Source organism: Temnothorax longispinosus, chromosome 7 (genome assembly GCF_030848805.1).
Source record: "Temnothorax longispinosus isolate EJ_2023e chromosome 7, Tlon_JGU_v1, whole genome shotgun sequence".
In the NCBI taxonomy this organism is placed as follows: Eukaryota; Metazoa; Arthropoda; class Insecta; order Hymenoptera; family Formicidae; genus Temnothorax; species Temnothorax longispinosus.
In genome coordinates, this window is record NC_092364.1 from 1,765,811 (window position 1) to 1,787,219 (window position 21,409).

The 21,409-nt window shown below is 44.1% G+C and overlaps 1 protein-coding gene across 11 annotated transcripts in view; it reads left to right on the plus strand.

Moving 5' to 3' along the window:
* The window catches only part of Gluclalpha (glycine receptor alpha 1), a 40,232-nt gene that overhangs the window by 3,049 nt on the left and 15,774 nt on the right, over positions 1 to 21,409 (plus strand). For 2 of the 11 annotated variants that reach the window (XM_071783076.1, XM_071783079.1), the window contains exons 1-4: positions 528 to 794; positions 1,221 to 1,288; positions 2,077 to 2,192; positions 14,451 to 14,518. In XM_071783076.1, the coding sequence (XP_071639177.1) occupies positions 792 to 794; positions 1,221 to 1,288; positions 2,077 to 2,192; positions 14,451 to 14,518 (255 nt within the window). In that variant the 5' untranslated portion in view covers positions 528 to 791. Of the gene's footprint in view, positions 1 to 523; positions 795 to 1,220; positions 1,289 to 2,076; positions 2,193 to 9,040; positions 9,109 to 14,450; positions 14,519 to 21,409 lie in introns of those variants that run through there. The other 9 variants (XM_071783080.1, XM_071783081.1, XM_071783078.1 and 6 more) reach the window with 8 other exon arrangements.

Below are 21,409 nucleotides of genomic sequence, written 5' to 3' on the forward strand. Positions count from 1 at the left end.
TGGGTCACGGTACTCGAAACTTTCGGGTTACCCGGCAATATTGCCGACGGACGTCGCCCGGGGCACCCACGATATTCCGTGCTGTGTGCTCTTAAAACACCCGTGGATTCTCGGCGAATCGTTGCGCGGTTATTCCGTGGGCGTTCCAGCCGCTCGCGAAATATATATCTCGCGATATACGGTATTGTGCGTAGAATCGCCGGGGTATATTTAAGTTCCGGTGCGGACATGTGCGGAGAAGAAATTTCCCACACGATCGCTTACTTACATATCCATTAGAATTCCACGTTTACCCAACGAAAATAGGCCACGTGTGCGTATCTTGGCATCGATTCAATTCTTAAATGTAACGCGCGACCACTTTTACCAGCTTCCACCTTGATTCACGGCCGGGGCGGGCGTCCAATTCGTAATTATCATTGAGTTAGCTCTTCAAATGAGTAAATAGACGGGACGGACAGGCGAATAGATCCCGTCATTCACGGACGGACCTCGAAGAGAAGTCGCATCCGACACTCGGCTCTCAGTGACACGCAAACAGCGATCAGCATCGCTCCGATTCTTCTTTACGTTGAAACCCAATCGTACTGTACCTATACTCGTGTAGAGAGAGCGAGAGAGAAAGAGAGAGTGTGTGTATCTTCTCCTACACGTATAATCAATTTAATTTCGCAAGACAATTGATACTCTTGTGCGGTACGGGCAAAGGAGCATATCGGTCCTCGCTGCACTTTGATCCACATACACACACGTCGCCTTAATTCGATCAATCATCGGGAAGTTGCTGAGACATGGTAAATGGAGGCATCCCCGGCTTTGTACTTGGGCTCGTCGGGCTTCTCCGCTATTAAATATCGCGAGTACGATATCGCAATTAACTCGGTCTAGTTTGGAAACAACATCAGTCGAGCTCGCGTAAAATCAACAGAATTTAACGGGATGCAATTCCAAACGGATAGATTTTCGTCATTTTTGCAAGAAGTAGGCGAGCGTGTCGACTCTCTTTTTTTTTACTTGGCGCCATGCCGATAACGTAAATAAAAATGAGTCTAAATGAAGACGAGGATATCACGGACCGCGGGGGAGTAATTATGTAGATTGCATCGGTGCGGTATGAGATATAAGTTTAATCATCGCTAATGCGAGTCCGCGTACAGGGATTCGTTCCGCAGCTCACCGCAGAATTTTTGTGAAGGTGTGTGCATCTTGTTCGGTTGCAGGCCGGCGCAATGTGGCCTGGAGCACTACCGTTACTGCTGTTACTAGCGGTCCTGCTGCATCCATCGAGGTAGGTTGTTTTATTGACGGACGTACGGAAACGCGTGTCAAATTATCGCTGGCAGTTTCTTAGACAAGTCTTGATTGCGCTCAGTCAACTGTCGCCTGAATTAATAATAAAACAGTTACGCTCTCTTGGAACGACGTCAAGACAGGATTCCGCGGGAAGATCCCCGACGATAGAAACATAATTCTGGGAAAGACACTACGAGCTGTGACTCGTAAAGACGGTGTGTTATTGACCCACAGAATTTTTGTTATGGTGCATAAAGTTTATACGGAAAGTTTATGAGCGGACCAACGTGCGCCGCATCCGAAATTTTGTATGCCCGGACGTACGAGCGGAATCGCGAACAAAAATAGAATTTGTTAAAACAATTTTAAAAAATTTAGAAGAATTGCGTGCATTCCTCGCGACAACGTGTACATTTTTTAAAATCCACTTTAAACTATTCCTATAATTCCGCGTCGGTGACGCGATAGGGATTTAGGATAAAATTCTATTTATGAAACTTTGTGTGTCATATGATACAAAAAATATTTAAAAAATCTGATGAACGCACATATATAAAATATCTAATTAAGATACCCGATAAAATTACAAATAGAATTTCATTCTGAATTCCATTCTTGACGCGAAATTATAAATTATTTAAAACGTTCGGATACGTTCTTCATATTTTTATAAATGTTTATCTATTTATGGCAACAAAACTAGGACACTAGGAGATTTTCTTTTCAGAAATTAGGTTTCTTTTTCTTTATTGTATCGACGATGCCGTTGGTATGTTCTTTCAGATGTACGCAGGGAGGAAAAGTGAATTTTCGGGAGAAGGAGAAGCAGGTGCTCGACAACATCCTAGGACCAGGCCGTTACGATGCGCGCATCCGGCCGAGCGGGGAAAACGGAACAGGTGAATATAGAGATTCTTGCGAGTCCTTATTTACTCCCTCTGCCCATCCTCACCATGTACCGTAATTTTGTACCGACATCTCGCGGCAAATCAGCCGAGAAGTGTGAACGTATAGGGTGGAAAAAGAAAATAAAAAAGCGGGAAGAAATACAGAGGAAACGGGGCAACGGAGAGATGTACACGCACGTTCCGGCGAGAAAGGCTTAAGCCTCGCCGAGTGCGGAGAATTGAATGCGCGTTGCAAACACGATCTACATTGTCGTTAATGCGACGCAGACGACGAGCGCGCGAGTTCGTTGACAATATATGATATACATAACGTACGTATGTACATATATATGTATATTTATATATTGTATATGTATGCAATATATACATATATAGTGCATGTATAATATATGTATATATGTATTATATAATAAGCGAGCGAGATGAATTGCGAGAATTTTCCGCACGTCCGTACCGAGTGAATGCGTACCGAGCGGTGAGAAATTTTTTCATAAACTTGGCGAATGCGAGCGGCGTACTGAGTGGTATCGCGTTCAGAAGCGAGCCACGATCGGTCTCGCGAAGTACCGGGGCTTGCCTTCGCGATATTATATTCTTGCGACTGTCTCTCGGATACGTCATATATTATTTCTTCCTTTAGCGCGCGGTATTACTTTCTCCTACTATAACTCGGCAAAAATGTGCGAGTATATTAAGAGATTCGCACAATCTGGCGATACAAATTTTTCTTTATTAGAAATTTATGATTTTTTTTTATATATTACAAAGAGCGGGAAAATATATATATTTTACGTATAAATTTTCATTCAGACCGATCTGTTTTCTGACGAAGAAAGAGAAGTCAAATCTCAGGATGAGAGCGCTTCGCGCGATGATCTCACGACAATGATAATACCGCTTTTCACGTATTCATCTCGGAGTAGGTATCTCCGAACAACGTGTTCGCGAAACGATGCGTAGTTCGACCGAAATCGTCTTCCAATCTTCTTCACATTACGCGCAGAAAGGTGTATCGATTACTTACCTTCTTTTCTTTTTTCCTTTTTTTTTGCGATGCGGCAATTTCGAGCCACGACACGGCGAGTGGGTCGGAATGATGGAATTTCGTCGATATCGATCGCCAACCCGTGGCAATCGCCAATCCGTATCGCGATTTCTGCAGTCAACGGGTCGAACGGAAGGCAATTCGAGGTACTTTCGGCGTGATAAATAAACGAGGCCAAGTAGAGAAATGCGAACGTTGCCTCGTATCAGCGAGGGAGACGACGTCTTCTTGATCCAACCGCGTTTCGAACCGAAACCGTGTCGGAACTCGTATCGAGACCGACTATAGTTTTTTTTCAGCTGTATGATCAACGATAATCAGACGGAAAATTAATTAAATATTACTCGCTCGTGTGTTTATTACGTTCGAATGTTAAAAGTAACGTTACAAATTGTCGTTAAATCGGTTGCCAAGAAGAATCCGTAAAGCATATCTTTTTGTATGCTCGCAACACTTTGTGTTGTAACATCCGCGAAATTTTCTCCCGTCGTATCAAATTGCCTTTCTCCGAAGTCTTTTACTTTGCGAAATACGATACAACACGTAACGTCTGTTTATGTGTTAAAGAACCAAATAATGCTGCCTGATGACAATTTTCAGTACAATACCAATTTATTGTTTGTAGAACAAAAGGTTAAATTTACAAATGACAAATTTGAGAAAGTACATATAGTTACAATTTACACAAAAATCTTCAGCGACGACGCAATCGACGTTGCCGAGCTGCTAGAATTGAAATCACGATGGAATTGTAAGCCCCCTTGCAAGCAGGTGGTGAAAGAGGGATTAAGTAAATCGCATCGAGCGCAATTACGTGTCGCAGTTAAACGAATACGGTCGGTATACTCTCTAAGCACGTGTCTACTGTAGGCGAATGTACCCTGTATCGCTTTAAAGCTCGGAAGAACACGATTTATGTGATTTCTTTATCACCTGTTTATTATAGGCGTGTCGCGCGGTAATAAAGGGGTCTTTAATCGCTTTTCCCGCGAGTCTACGGGGCCGCAGGCATCCGCATTTCGCGTTCACCTATATTTATCTGACTTTAGCGGCGCTTTAAAAGTCGGATCGCGTGCCTCGGGGGTAAACGACACTCGTTAATTTTATCGTTCGAGTATCAGAGCCGTGAGTGCGCGTCCGCCGCTCCGTGAGTTTTTGCCATCGCCGGGTGCGATGGAAGGGCGAAAATTCATAGCGCTTCGTGCACGGCCGCCACTTCTGAACTGGCTGGGAGAAGAACATCGTTTCAAGATTGCGCATCCGAGGCGATGCAATTGGATACGATGCGATGTGATATGATGCGATGCGATGCGATGCGATGTGATGCGATGCGAGGATATTAATACGCTGTCGAGTATCCTAGTATACCCGTGCCCCTCCGGGCGTAATTTGGAGATAGTCGTATGTCTTTCGATCGATCGATCGCGCATTCGTAATTTCGCCCCGTCCATAATCACGGTCGGTTTATCGTCGATGACGTCGCGTGGAGTTAATCGACCATGAGATCGGCAAACGCGCCACGTATGACGCGTTCGAGCCCAGCGTCATGCACTCTCGATCGTCATTCTCCTTCGCTCTTGATCAAACAGGCGAGGAGCGAGCGCTGACGTATTTGTTTCATCCTCATTCTTGTACCCTACGTCATCAAAAATAAGGAAATTATCCAAATTTTACAGATACTTTTACATATTTTCCATGATCTCTCTACAGTACACTCGCATATCTCCCAACGCATTGGGGATTACATTAGGGGCTGCGCACAATGAAAGGAATAGGGAACAGTTCAATATTAATATATGAAATTCATTAACATATGTAATTTATTAACACAGAATAGACGAACAGAGGAATAGCGCTGAGGAACAGTGATGAAATTTTTTTCTATTTCTGTATGCCACATGCACAATGAATATGTTTATAACATATTCATTTATAACATATGGCATACAGAAATAAAATAAAATTTTATCACTGCTTCTTAGCGCTATTCCTCTGTTCGTTTATTCTGTGTTAATAAATTACATATGTTAATGAATTTCATATATTAATATTGAGAACCGTTCCCTATTCCCTGTTCCCTATTTCTTTCATTGTGCGCAGCCCTTTAGAGTTATGACTATAACTCGGAATTATTAAACCGTTAATACCGCTAAGTCAAAAAAATTGTATTTGCAATTTTTGCAGTTTTACAATTTTAGTATTACGCGGTAAGAAAACAGTCCCGCTATATCAAAAAGATATCTGCAATTTTTGTCAATTTTCCGACTGGATGTTATAAGGTCGTTCTTACGCTACGAGTTGCGCCGTTGGTGTCATTAACATGACTCCGACGGCCCAATTCGTACCGTAAGACCGACCAAATTTGCGACATTTTAGCTAAAGAAATGGAAATAGATCGTTCAAAATTCGTGCGTTTCCATAAATCTTTTGGTAGCGATAGATCTGTTATTCATGGGTCTGCGGAATTTATATTTGCGCTCGACCTAACAATTAACATGCTGCAATATGTAATGGCGTAATGAATGACGTGGTCCCAATATCGATCAAACACACTATTCTCGTTCGCATTGTCCGCCGGCGCAGTCGATTTATATTACAATCTTGATGAACTGTTGTCGTTCAATCTTTCGCCCAGCAATGTTTTGCATTAGTTATATCTGCGGTACCTAATTTGCCGTAGACGGACAGAAACTCATTATTGATTGCGTGGGCAAGTAAAACAGAAAAATAATTATGGAAGGCTTTTTACATACTCTCCTGGTCTCAAATCACATGCGAGGGGTAATTGATGTAGATTATTTAGAAGATACTCGAATCTTTCCCGAAAAAGAAACTTTACCTTCTTTCGGTATAAATTATGTAAAGCCACTCAAGATTCGCACATCTGCTAAGTTAGATTGATAAAATTGGTTCTCTTAACAAAATTTGTATTGGAAAATTAAAATATTGATTCTTTTATTTTTGGCATTAAGTATCTCTTTGCTTAAGAATCATATCTGAACAGATACCTGAATTTTATTCGAGAGAATCAGTTATTACTGCCTTGTTTGATCAAAGAATCTCGCTATGTAATGCGAGTAATAGAATGCGAATGTTTGGCACGCAAAACTTGATTCTTATATCTAAACAAATAAATCGTAAAATATTTTGATTAACTTCCTACTGACCATGTTTCTGTGATCGCGCCAAAAAGGCAACTCTTGGCTCGCCTCACGTAAATTAAGCTAAGCAAACGAAGATGTGTAGTAGGAAAATGTTGCTATTAAACGCCAGTTGCCGTTTGAGATAGGATCTGGTCTCTAGCTGGAACGAGCACAATGGCGGGTCGCCGCATTAGAGAGAGCATTACGCTATCCATATACCTATATCCTTTGTGGCTGTGAATTAACTGTATCTTACGCGCGGCTCTCCTCTTCCGTCTGCAAAACGGCCCGCAAATCTGGGCTGAATACTAACTACCGTATGCGGCGGTAAACGAGCGTAAGTGACTTGAAGAAGATTCATAACTGGATATAGGGGCGAAAAGAAGGGAAATACGTGAGCGTGAAAACGCTGGTAGAACTGCGGGGGAAATTTTGTTGCCGAATTATATGAACTACTAGATAATTAATCACGCCAGTCTGTCACGCGGTTAAGCTCGCTACAGTGAAAGAGAAGGAATTCGTCTTTTCAATCATATCCATATAAAGCTGGTCTAGATACGCCAATCATGCGCGTATAAATGCACGAAATGAATGAAATGTCAAGGAAACCGGCGAATGTTGTCGTGTACAAATGAAATTTTGCATCGGGGTTAAAATAATGAATGAAGATTGAATATCACCCTTAACGAGCCATCAAGGGGCTCATATTACTCGGTGATTGAGTGCAAACTTTTACATAAAAGTCGTGTTAAAAGCTTATTTGTACATACGTTATTTGTCAATTAACTCTTCACAGAGCGGGAAATTTGGAGCGATTTTGATACACATTAAATTAATATCAAATTAAAACGGGGCATGTATTTTGTGAAAACACTTGCTTTTTTTAAATGAAGTGATACTCTTTTATTTTCGTACCACTTTACTTTCCCATTGTATATATTTTGGGTGATCAAATTAGTCTTCTCTCAATGATGATCGCGTGGAGTAGTAAGATAGCTCGAGTGCTTTCGATTAAACGAAAGGGGCGGATAAGAAGTACGTGAGAGTGGAACGCGGTAAACATTAACCAAATAAAAATCAGATCGATTGAGACGCGATAGCCGCGCGTATGTACATATTTACACACGTTCGTGTTTGCATTACGGCTCGATCGTTGTTCCCGCGATCGAAGGTTAACGGGCGGAGAGGCGAGGGCTCGGCTGCCTGTCGGAACAGGTGTTAACACACATAACGGAAAGAGATTCGCGTGGATGCGATACCGAGAGAGAGAGAGAGAGATAGAGGGAGGGAGAGGGGGGAGGGGGGAGGAGGGGTAAGCATACAGCACGCAGCATCGATTTGGCTGGAGTTCCTGGCTCGCGATCGGCATGCCGTCCAACGCAGTTATGGGATTTATCCGCGGCCGGATTTGGCAGGCCGCGACCGGATTTCGCGTCGGACAACCGCCACGTGGGCCGATGTAGATGACGGCGCTAAGCGCGAAATTTCGGTAAAGAGAAATATCGTCGATATTAGGCGAGAGAACATCGGTCGCGTGCAGTTTAAAGTCAACCGCGCACCTGTAATTGCCACACCTCGCGATCTTTGCTCTTTGAAAACGACAAGCACCTTGCAAACGCGAAACGCACCGCGTACCGCTTGGCACACAGAATTACATCACGCGTGAGCAAGTTCAGCCGCCCTGTGACAACCGACGCGACGGTCGAGAGATACCGAAAGAAACGCTTGAAACGCCTCGCGAGCTCACCGTCTCGAAATGTTCGCGGATCTTTTAGAATTCTTATATACACGCACACACACAATCGCTGAATTGCACGCGTCCGAGTGTATTTAACGGATGATAATTAGCTCGATATAATGCTAGATAACACATGTATCTCACAGTGTAAGGCTTACATTGACAATTTATGCACCGCACTTCTCATCGAGCTGTCACGAGAGGCGAATGAAAACAATTTTTATCGCGAGATGTATGTCGTGAGATATACGGCGAATCGATTTAGGTTTAAATACTGCTCCAGATTAAAGTCCGCACGCGAGAGCCGCGTGTTCAGGTATGTAATTCACGTGAGTCACGATTCCGCAATTTGTTATCGTGTCATAATTAGGTGACGACAGGAAAAGGACTTTTACACAATTTTCCTCGACGACGGCGCTGCCCCCCCAATTTTTCCGTGAACGGGGGGGAAGGGGTTCATTCCAGAACAGTTTCTTTCCAGCGGTTTTTACAAATCACTATAACTTGGGCCAATCTTCTTCCATGACTTCGCGGGTTTTTCGTATCCTGCATTCTTGAGGTGTCACCCCAAATACGTGACCCCTGTGCTAATCTCTGTAGCTCGGTCCTCGAGGAAAATAGGGACGACGCGTCTATAGAACGGCGGTCATTCTTCAATTTTAACAATACCGCGTGACTCGGATCTCAATCGAGTTCGACGACGTAACTGATTCGAAACTGACTCACTCTCGGTCATTCCGCACCTGTCCTTCGAACACAGCCCTGAATCGCATCGAGACTCGGTGGAACCGCTTAAGTAATAGCCGACAAGCGCGGTAAAAAAAAATATATATTCGAGAACATTCCAGTAGAGTATGTAAGCCACCAGAAATGCTGACTCACTAAAAGGGAGCTGTATTGTTTTTGCCCTTAGATGGGCCGGCCATTGTCCGGGTAAACCTGTTTGTGCGAAGCATTGCGACAATTAGTGACATCAAGATGGTAAGTATATATAAACGCTAATAACACAATCAAACAAAGCCTTTTAAAACCGCAACTGGCCGCAACTCTCGCCGTTTCTTCTCTTGCCGACGCGATTAACCCCCTTTCTTTATTTGTCTCTGTCACTTTGCAAAAACGCAGTAGGCGCAAAAGTAGGTTTTAGGCGGTCTTGATCTCGAAGTCAAACAGTGTGTTCGTGTTCGTTTGCGTGTGCGTGCGTGTGAGAAAGAAAGGGCAAAATCTCAGAGGGAAAAGAGAAAATATCCAGCAGCAACCGGACGGCGGCGACGAGAGCTCGATACTTCTTCGAGACCAGGCAGAGGCTGGCTGGCAAAAGCGGTAGCAACAACACACGCAACATAGTAGAGAGCAGCAACGTAGCAGAGTGCCGGTCAGCAGCAGCATCTTGTCCTCCTTCACCCACGCTCTTTTGCCCCCTAGACCCTCCCCCCGCTCCCTCATAGCCCTCGCTCTCGCTCTCACCTCGCCTCGCCTCGCCTCGTTTCGCCTCGCCTCGCCTCGCCTCGCCTCGTTGCTAGCCACCACCGCTAGCAGCCTCTTCTCGAGGGAACACCACATCCACACGGACCGACCACCGCCACCACCACCATCACCACTACCTTTGACCAAAGCGCCCGAGAAACCTCACCCCAGAAACTCTAGCACTCTATAGCATAGACGCAGGCATGTGGCATTCCAGCTTATATACATTTTGCGTATGTTAGTTACGTCGCATTGGACGGAGTGACCATCGGACGAGGAGTGGCCGAACGAAAGAGCGACTCCCCCGAATCGGGTTTGCAGAGGTGCGGACGAGGAGAGTCGAGGGTACGATTACGTGGACCTCCGGCGTACTGACCACAGGTCGTTGGTTTTTTTGCGGTCGCTTGTGTAACAGTCGTTCGGCCGCGTTGATCTTTAACCATACCGCGTACCTCAATCTGAGCAACGCCACCGAAGGGGAATTCCGTCCCAAAAGTAATCTTATTTCTCTCGGTCTCCCTCGTCATTGCGGGGCGGGGCGAGCTGTATCGAGTTCCGAGGGTGAACGCGGAACTAAAATTACGACGCGTCTTCTCCACCAAGATTTTTCTAAGATAAGAGAGGACAAAAAAAATACACAGAGACTGGAGAATGTTTCTTTAGACATCTGTCAGGCTCTTACGTTGTTCGGAAAATTCCTCGCAATGCTCGCAGTGGGACGCTCAACAACGCGATTTCACGAAGGAACGATCGGCCGGCCCGTTGCACCCCTGACGAGAGAGAGTGCAGAGCGAAACTTGTGTTTCACAATGGGTAACGAGATTACGCGTACCGCCTCGTCCGCTCGGGCCGCACGGAAATGCACGTCGAGAAGTTACATCGGAGTGCGTTCCGGCACTCCCGTTCAGTTTCGTACGAAGCGAACGTGCTAGGTTTACCGTCAGGAAGGCCTTTTCGTGTTCGACCTCTTCTGTAAAAGCACACTGTGAGCAACGCTCGTCAGATCAAAGAGCGATTTCGACGACGATCGATCGGTCTGGAGTGTACTGTACAGGGCATCCCGGAACGCTTGACTTTACATTTTTATGGCGAAATCATCGACAGATTCGACGAGAGAGAATTTTATTTATCCCGGTAGAAATTTCTCTAAAAATAATAGAATCTATTAATACATCGATAAATAAAATTTCAAAGGTGAATAAATAAATTTGAATTATTTTGCACCGTGTGTCAGATCGACCGATTGTGTGCGTTCTTACGAAAATTTGCAAACGTTCTCTCTGTACATGACGTAAATAATTAAATTTCAAATGTCAGCTTCGCTCTTTGTAGCAGAAAGCTGTACTCCCGTTTATTCCTTGCACAAAGAACACGTTGCTTACAGTCAAAATACAGGCGAGTCGATCTACTTTATGCCAATTGCTTTCCGACAACAGAGAATTTATCACCAAAACTTAGGGACGCTTAAATTTTATCCGGTTTTCGAAACTTTCGACTTCTCGGGCATTCAACAACACGAATATTGATACTGCTCGATACTTTCGTGGGTGGTAACTAAAAGGAAAGTTTCTATTGATGATGAAAGTCTAGCTGAAATCTCATGCGACTAATTAATATATATTATTAAGAATATACAGATTACATATATTATTTCATACAATTATTGCAGTTACATTTTGACAAATCGGGTTGGGTTATAAGCAACAAATACTTATTTTTTCTTTTGCGCACTTTAAATGACTCAGTGTCTCCGTAATCAATCGTTAGTAATAAACTCATAAATTGTTCAGAAATATCCAAGTAAAAGAAATAAGTATTTGTTATATGGTCACACTTGCGATCTTGTAAATTCTAAAAATAGTGTATCTTCTTCGTCAAAATACGATTCTTTAAAGCAAGCGTTCGTCTTACCCCACGGGGCTGATTTCGAGTACTGGGACGCCTTGAACTTGAAGCATTCGTGCTTCTGAAAAGAAGCGCTCGGATGTTTGTAACATTTCCTGCTTTGCGCGTTTCACGAGATCACGAATTTAAAAGTGGGTCGAGGTGATGACGATGATGACGATGACAACGACAACGACGGCGACGACGACGACGACGGCAACGGCAACGATGACGATGACGACGATGACGACGAGCACTACGTGTCCGACGTCTTGTCCTGGTTCATGTAGGGCGGAATGGTACGCAAACACTCTGTATGGCTCAGGACGATACGGCTGGCTCGTTCATGCTGCTACGGACAGTGTTAGACTCCCGATGATGACAATGATGACATAACGAGGGAATGCATCCGCCGATCGTGTGATGCTGACGCCGACGTTCGCCGACGTTTAGACGCGGTTAAACCACACTGATAATGACGACACCGCCGCGAGCTGCTAATCGCCCTTCCGATAGCTGTCGATTGCCCGCCGGCTGTTTTGCTGACAGTCCGCAGGTCCATGATTGGAATAAGACGCAATCCAATCTTCATCAAGTTAGTTGGATCGATATGCAGGGAGATATGCAGATTAAAATTAGAAAGACAGTCGACTTAGTGGTTTCTTGTTGCTGTGAATAATTTTTGACGCCTCAAACGAGAGCATTTCGAAATATGGTTACGGCGATGAGAATAGCTTTCCACGAAGGATACACTATTCGCGGAATAATTTAGAAATCGAAAGGATACCTCCGCCTGATCTATCGAAATCAGTTGACAGCAACCGATTGAAACATCTCCGCTTGGCGGAGATTACATCTGTTATTCTGACTTTACCGTATGTAACATCCGTCACGCCCGCGCAATTTTCCGTGTGCGATGCCGTGTGCGACGCCGATGTTTCACATCGTCAATTTCTAATATCGTCAAACGTCGCGCGTTAACTTCGTCGACGATTGACGTGCGAACTGCGCGAAGGCGTTCAACGTCTCGCTTGTTGACGCGTCGTCGTCGACACGGCGCCATGGAGTTCGCCACCCGAGGGACTCGAACAATGGCACCCTCCGAAGCGCGGAAATTGTGCGTTCCGCGGCGCGATGTCGAACGCGCGTCACATCCGCGTTGTATATTCGCCGCGCGCGCGCGCGCGTTTTTTGTGCGTAACCGTTCAAAGGACGGGGCCGCGGTCGTCTCGCTTTGACACTAATCGGACCGTGATGGCGACATGGAAATTTCGTTCGATAATATCGCGCAGGAGTTGCAAACAGGGACGGCTGGCTCCGGGTTTTCTGCCGTTCCGAGCAAAAAAATCCCAGCCCCAGCCTCTCGCGCCACCCATGGATATATCCTTTATTTTTTTCCTTTCCATTTTTATTCGCGTCTATATTCTATATAGCGCGCGTCAACTTTTTTCCCAAAGCTCTTCTTGTTTCGCGTACAAAAGAGAAACGATGATCGAAAACGCCGTTCAAGCAAACCAAGTTCCAGCCGTCCCTCGCGGCATGAATATTTTCATTGGGTCTCTATCTCTCGACGATTTCGTTCTGTGTATTCGTTCTGTACAGAGTTTTCCGAGATTTTTGTGCTTTAGGGAATTTTCGGGCAAAAAAAGAAATCAGGCAAAATCCGTTCCTGCGAATATATACCGCTCCGGCGTCGGGTTCGTACGTAGGGACCGGCGCGCTCCGTCGGTTCGCAAAGTTCCCGATTCATCCCCGGGATCGGCTTAAATTCGACACTAGCGCGTGAGGCACGTCGTCGGGTATAACGTTCCGACGACGACGGGGTGGCGGTAGTCATCGATTTTTCATCGCGTTTCCGCTTATCCGATCTTTCATATTTCAACCGCTCGATTGTATGCCGGCGCGCACAATTTATTTAGCTTCCGTCGATCCGTATCTCGCGATTCGCGTCGTTCGTCCCGCGAGGTATCGATTGTCCTGGACGCCCGGCTATTACCTTCGGGGAACGCGCGCGAGTGGTATACTCGCGTTCCATGCGAGTAAACAGACGGGTATATATACGAGAAAATTCGTTTCGCGGTATCATCGCGCGACGACCGATATTCCGTGCAGGATTCCACGAAATAACGCTCTCGCGTCCCCCCTGGTGCATTATTTCCGCGGCCGCGATTTCTCAATGAGCGACGAGGCTCCCGCGCGAAGAAATCCGGTAGATCGATCCGAGGAAAACCACTCGATGCGAAATGAGGAAATCGAATAGTCGAGAGGAAAGACGCGATTTAAAATATAATCTATGGATCCACTTGAATTTATCGAATGCGAATCCTTCTAATGCGATCGAAAGTAGATTGCTATACGGGGCTAAACGCGTCGACTTAATCGGATAAGTTTTGAATGAACGAATTAGAAGCGGGACGCTTCTAAACGAGAGCAATGTATTTTTGCGTTACGTCAGAAACGTGTATAAAAAAAAGACGATTAACGCGAAACGGTTACTGAAACAGTGCTTCACACTTTAGGGCGAAGTTTACTGCGCGCATTTTAAGATCACGGTTAAACGTTTTCCCTGGTATCGGGGCCGGCGTTACGTTTTAATGATGATAAACGCGCCGGAACGCCCGGCCCGTCGGGCGTTAAATCCGATTCGTTCGAACGTGGCACAGGGGGGGGGCAAGGAGATGGTAACGGCTAAATCGAAAAAGAAAGGGATAAGCGACACTGGAAGATCGCTGGACAGATAAATGAGAACTGTCGAATGAAAATCCGTAAAAATTTCGAACAGATATAAGATGTCTCGAATATATAAGGTACATTAAGCACATCTCACAACTCATCGTCAATCGCAGATGGTTCAGAGAGAAGGGGATCCTAAGAAATTTCATCATACCACACACACGCACACATCTCTACCTCGATGTATCTGACTGCTGCTCAGCGATTGATTAATTTTGTGTTTGTTCTGTTTGCCATGTTAGATGGGCCCGCGGTTGTCCGCGTCAACATATTTGTTCGAAGTATCTCAAAAATAGATGACGTTACTATGGTAAGTTGAAAAAGAGAATGCAAAACGCCCCGCGATCACAGACACACACATGTGCCTTTTTTATATATATATATATCTATACTGTACACAAGTAAACAATACAATTATCTAATGCTGGGTGTTTCGTTTACCACGTATCACAAGTCAGCGCATATACCCTGAAGAAGCTGTGTGTGTGCTATACGTCGACGTAACGCACACGACGACACGCGTTGCGAACGCGTTTTCGGCGTTTTCCTCGGCCACGCGTCTCGAATGCCGCGTGCGCTGCGGAGATGTATAACGATCACATTACCGATACCATCAAGTCACGATACACAGGGGATCCCATCGTTACCGGTGGATAGCCTGATGACGTTATTCTCCGAAAATTGGAGTTCATTTCTTTCGCCGCGGTAATTCGACATAACGAAGAAAATTGCGGACTTTATTCCCTAAAAATATACTGCGATAATAGACAAATTCTTGCTCTCCACAACTGATTTAACTCAAGATTAGATCTTATATATCGGCCAAGATTTTGCTCGCAGCTTGATTGCGGAAATAGGCCGCGATGAGACGCAAGGAAAATTATATTTCGCCAAGGAAAATTCGACTACCAATCGGCCGCGTTTCGTCGGTGGCGTATCCTCCGACATTGATGGGAAATGCCTGTGCGCACACATAGTTAATTTACTTGTTATCATTAAGTCGCTGTATAGTATCCTTCTAATGCCCTTTTTGATCTCACGATGTATAGACGACACATTTTTCAATCTACTTCTTTGTGTCTCTCTTCTCCTCCTCGTGCTAAACAACAAAACACCCGTTGCGTATCTTGAGGCCCGCTCTCGTGGCTCTTTTGTATAATCTCCACCTACCGTCATGTTCTCTACGTTAAGCAAGTATCTATTCTGTATGTCTATGAATGAGTTGAGACTTACGAATAGCACGACGCGCGGCTCTTTACCGCCTTCGCCTTCGGTCGATATTAAACCAGCTGTACTAAACGCATGGCGAAGACGCGCTTCTGCATCCTCGTGAAATTTGGATCGTATAAGAATGAAGAGGAGTGACGAAAGAATGTGATACTATAACTTGTTAACATACATAATAGCTACATAAGTATGTGACAGACAATCTATAACTGTATGCGCGAATCGCTGTTACTTTTACTTATCCGCGCGGCGAGCTGCATTCGAGTGAGAAAAATTTCAAGGTTCGCAAAATAAAGTAAACTGCAACGGCCGAAGCAGCTATGTATATAATTGTGCAGAAATTAGATAACAGCAAAAATAATCCATAAATTTCCATTTTAATACCCGTCGGAACTTAATTATGCCCGGGAATCGTATTTCCATATATTAAATTGTTCCGAGACAATCTGTTTTTCTTGTTCCGCAATCTCATCATTCCCGCGATCCGGATTCGGTTCAGTGTCTTTCTCGCGATTTTTCTCCCCTCTGTCTGCTTATTGTTAGCGTCGTGCTGTGCGTAATTATGAGATTCCATTAGAGTATAATAGTGTCGCTCTCACCCGCTGTTGTGTGGTAGATGATTTGATGGAGTTTCATCTCTTTTTGACTTGTTTCGATTATGTTTATCCGCGTTGAGTCTTTAATGCCAAGTATATATATACACATATATACACGCTGCCTCGCCAAATACAGCAAACACGTATATACCACACACATACACACACACACACACACACACACGTCATTTTCTCTCCCTCTCTCTCTCTCTCTCTTTCTTTCTCCCTCCCTCCTCTTTCTCATTTACTATTCCTCATTTATTCGCACACACGTCTCTTTTTTCGTCTCCTCTCTTTATCTTTTTTTCACAATATTTGATGCTACACATTGATCACTCATTAGATATATACGTACATACAATACATACGCGCAATGTATAACGCTATGTGTATCATATACATACATGATAGAAGACATGCCTACACATATGTACATATATTATCAGATGTAACGTTGACTTATTCTTTAATTCTTTACTGCACCGTGCGACAACACACTCGCTAAGGCATTCTCATGCTGCTACATCTCTGCGGTAGTGTGCAACCCTTTTTTATCTCATTCTTGGTAATGAACTTTTTTTCCAATTGCTATAACAGAACACAGTAACCGTACCTGTACGCCGTACCAGTTAAGTCGTCTATATGAAAATTAAACATTTACGTGCAATATATCCGAGAAAACGATCTCGGTAAAAAATGCTCCTTGCAGTCGTTGCGGAAATGATTCGGAGGCGCAAGTCACGTCGACAATGTAATCACCAGCGCGTATCAGCGACCAATGCAATTTAATTGCAAGAATAAATTGTTTCTACATGCCGCATTGCGCGCGAGCCGAGAGATTTATATTCAGGATATGCTTCATTTCTCTCCGTTTTCGTGCCGAGTACGTATAGGTGCAGGCTCTCGTCTACTATTTATCAAGCGGGAGTAGGGCAGGGCGCCGTGTAATACTCTCTTCATCGAGCAACGCGCAAAACTTGCATAGAAAAACAAATCAGAATTATAATTGCAAATACATCCGTGATTAAACGTAAATGCATTTGTGTCCCGGTAAATTTAAAAAAAATATGTTTACGTCGTATTTGTTTTCCTTGATGTGCTCGCGGCCAAACGGAGCGAGCGACCGACGGCGACGGTCCGCCGCGCCGCGCCGGTCGGTGTACTTTTAGAACAATGACGAGAGGAATGGAACGCACGTTTGGCAAATACGCTCATTTAGCAGAAAATAGCCCGGGGGTTGTGTGCCGCGAACGACGCGACACGGCGGCAACGGCGACGAGACATTGTGCTGCCGCGACAGAGCCGGGGATTAACCGCGAATTGCCAATTGCGACTACGACGACGACGTCGCGGAGGCAGCGTAATTAGACAGGCCTGGTACCAATTAATTATACACTGGGGACTGGCGACGACGCGAAAGGCGACTTTGTCGTTGGAGGTCTCGTTATAGAGCTCCAATTTCCAGCCCGCGTTCTCACCGAAGCGAGCCCCACTTTGAGTCACATTCGTTTACCGATCGATCTCCGTGATTAACCCACCGCCGTTTGCGGACCGCCGTTTAAATATTCACGCGCTAAGTGCGAGAAAAGATGATGACATTTAAAAATTTATCGGGCATGACGAAGGTATGTGTGTGTGTGTGCAGTACGTCTGTGGGGGTATGTGTCTGCCGTAATTTATTTAGCAGTCGATACCCGCACATGAATTACTAAAGAAGATAGTTCCACTAGTTTGATTTTCTAAAATCAAACACACGCTATAATGATAATATATATATGTACTATTGGAAACTTGTACGCAAAAACGATAATATTATACAAGAATTCAATTGTGATGATATAATGATAACGATGAATAATTTCTGTAGGAGCTTAAAATTATCAGCTTTAAAATTCCACAGTGCGCACATGCGAACTGATGCTACCGATATATACGACACGTGCTTTTTCTTCGTCGAAGTGTCGAAGAGGTGTTGGGTTAATCGCGACGGATCTCAGATTCGTATCTCCTTAAGCATTATATGGCCGTCTCTTTATCAGGTGGTACTCGGATGTTGTCGCTCTTGAAGCTCACTTCATCCGCGCCGATATCCTTACCACTTGTCGGAATAGATATTAGATGACATGATAAAGAAGACACGAGAGAGAAAGGAAGAGAAAGAGAGAGAGAGAGAGAGAGAATTTGTGATTGGAGAATAAAAAAGACCTTCTTTGAATATAATAAGACAAAGGTCAACTTTATATATATATATATAATATAAATATATTTTGTATATACAAAATTAGAGAGCAAATTATAAGCACATAAATATCTATGGCAATTATTGAAGCAGAATTAATCAGAAGAACCAATTCAATTATGTCACTGAGAGGATCGTGCTTCTGGTGTTCTTATGATATTTTATTATTTCAGTAGTTGTCATAAATAATTACACACTTATTTTTGCATACTGGCTCTAATTGGCTTTTATCTCCTTACTGCAAGGAAATATAGAACTTTGCGATATTTTCATTGCCAGCGACAGTAGAATTATTCTTGGACGCCTACTACATCCAGTTTGACTGCATTTAATTGTTTACAAGCGCCAGCAGATTAACTTAATCCTTCAATTCAACTTCAAAGTAGCGCGCTACGTCTTCCCCTTAATTTCTCAATGCTATAAACCGCAATTTATGTTTTAGAATGTGTTCTTGTAAGAAACAAATATATCAGAGAAACCTAGTTTACGTGTCACTAAATCAGTTTTCCGCGGGGAAAAAGTAGGGAAGATGTCCGTCGTCCTCGAATTCGTTTGAAATACAGAAACGACCGTTCTCTCCAGCGATTCACAAATTGTCACACGATTGTCCAGTAAGCCTCACTGGAGCGGCAATATCCGAGGCCCGCTTATTAGATTACGACAGTTTAATGCAACTGCAATGCGCCGATTAGCGACACAAAACATTTCCTGATCTGCCCGGCGCTTAATAGAGCCCAGGTCAGAAGCGCATTTTGGTCCGGCGGTATTCCGAAAAGTAAGGAAAATTACTGTCACAGTTTAAAATATGGGAATCTTTCGTCAAAATCCTTTGCTCGAATTATCTCCTTTTTCTTGACAAAGATATATACCATGCCTCGAGCCTAAACGCGCGAACTTATATATTGCCGTCGCGAGAATTTTGCTTCGATACGAATCCCCGTCAATTGTCACGCATTTCTGAAGTAAACGTTAATGAATGTGAGAGCGACGGTTCGCGACTTTTCAACGGTTCGTTAAAACTAGACGCTGCTTGAACAGTCAGCGTTTAGCGAATGTCAGCGGAGCGAAAAGAATTGCATTTCAGGGGTTGTCAAAGATTTAACGGACGCGGACGTTCCGTTAAATCGATACGCTTTTTCTTTTATAATAGGTACGTCCACCTTTCCTACACAGCGTCACGCATACACTTACTAAGCGTCTCCACCTACGCTAGACTCGCGATCATTTTATATTCTTCTTTCCTGACTTTTCAATTATCGAACTTCTCTTTCTTTAATAATGAATGTTATTCGAACACCTTGGGTCTAATTATTTTGCAATTTGTAAGCAAAAGCGTAAAATACGTACTTTTCGCCGAAAATATCAAACACCTCTCATAAATAACCAAATTAAATTATTCAGTGTCTGCAAATTAAGAGGCACAAGGCATAATATATAAATTTTCATAGCAAAATGGATGATAATCGTCATGAAAATATAACCTATATTTCATATTTTTATGTGCGATATGAAAATGAAAAAGAGCCCGTTAATATTTTCGTCTGCTAGTTGCTCCTTCGCGATATCGATTAAATCACTCCCTTCGGTCGAACTCGATGAAATATTACCGCAAATTACCATTACATTATATACGTACCTTTCGCGCTATCTAGCACAAGAAAAGCGCTCCATTGACAGTCACGAACAATGACGTCGTATCAAGATTTATAATGCGATCGAGATGAAGTCTCCGATTCTGGATGAAGCCGGTGTCGGGCGTACACGATCGCGCGCGGTGATTTCCGCTCTGTAAAAGTAAAATCTAAAATTATGACCCGCATCTTACGCCAACCACCTATTATATCTCACCGCGAGAACGACAGAGACAAACACGAACAATGGCAATGGGATTCTAGGATTCTCTCCTAGGTGTTTCTAGTATACCCATGCCGCGCCGAAGACGACGACAACGACGACGACGACGACGATGACGACATCTCGCGCGTCCGAGAGCAGCGTCCACGAGAGAAGCGAAAGATGCTAAGTCGCGACAATCAGGCCCCTTCTGCGTCAAAAGGTCGACCCGGTGATAACACCTGGTCGAGCCTATTATATTACGGAGGGCGGGGGATCAACGGCCATCAAAGGGACCGTGTAATGGGGCGATTAGCTCCGATTCACTCCGAAAGCCCGCAGTAGAACGCATTTCTTTATCCAGTATTTTGAATGTCCTCGCAGCATCTGTAGCATCTGTAGAATCTTCTCTAAAATGTCGCCTTACGTGCCTCGGATACGTCTCTTTTCATCTATTTTCATATCATTATCAATCATATCATTATCAACTAGCTTTGTTGCTCTCTCTCTTTCTCTCTTTCTTTCTCTCTCTCTCTTTCTTTTCTCTCTCTCTCTCATTTATGGGTTTCTTTTTATTTTCTTTTCATTTCGCTTCCGCTCATACGTCTCCTCGCGTATCTCGAACGGAACCGTTCGGCACTATCCCGACTGTCAACTCCGGCTTCTTTTAAAATTCAGCCAACCGACGGTGTTTATATCGCTCCGTATACCGAGATTACACGTAAAGCGACAGCTGAAGCATTCTGCATTCGGGTGTGCGCCACGCGTAGGCCACCCAACACATACGCACATCGATTTTTATTCTCCTTACCTGTATTCTTATGGGATTATTTACACTTGGCGAAGCGCACGGATCAATAATCGCCGCTTTATAGTGCTGGATATATTACTACGTCTTCGCGGCATAACGCTCCTGTAAGAGATCGCACAGCAAAAGGATATTGTCATCCGCAAATCGATCTTACTCTCTCACATTAGCTTGCAAGACAAGTTTCTTCTTTCGCTCTTTTTCCTCGATCGCAGTAGATCCGTTATAGCTTTCATAGGCGAGTCGCTATATATAGTTATTTGCGTGAGCTAGAATGTTAATTGGGCTGCGGGGAGAAGGAGAGGCTACACGCTCGCTAAATCGCTGCAGTATAGTTCGCCGCCCCATCGCATCACCCCATGCCATTTAAATGTCGTAGCGCGTAGCGCGTTTATTTAAATTTTATATATCGATCTCACGATATCTGCATATATCCAAAGCTCATCTCCAAACTCTCTTACGCTTTTTTATACTACACATATTGAATATCGCGCGTAA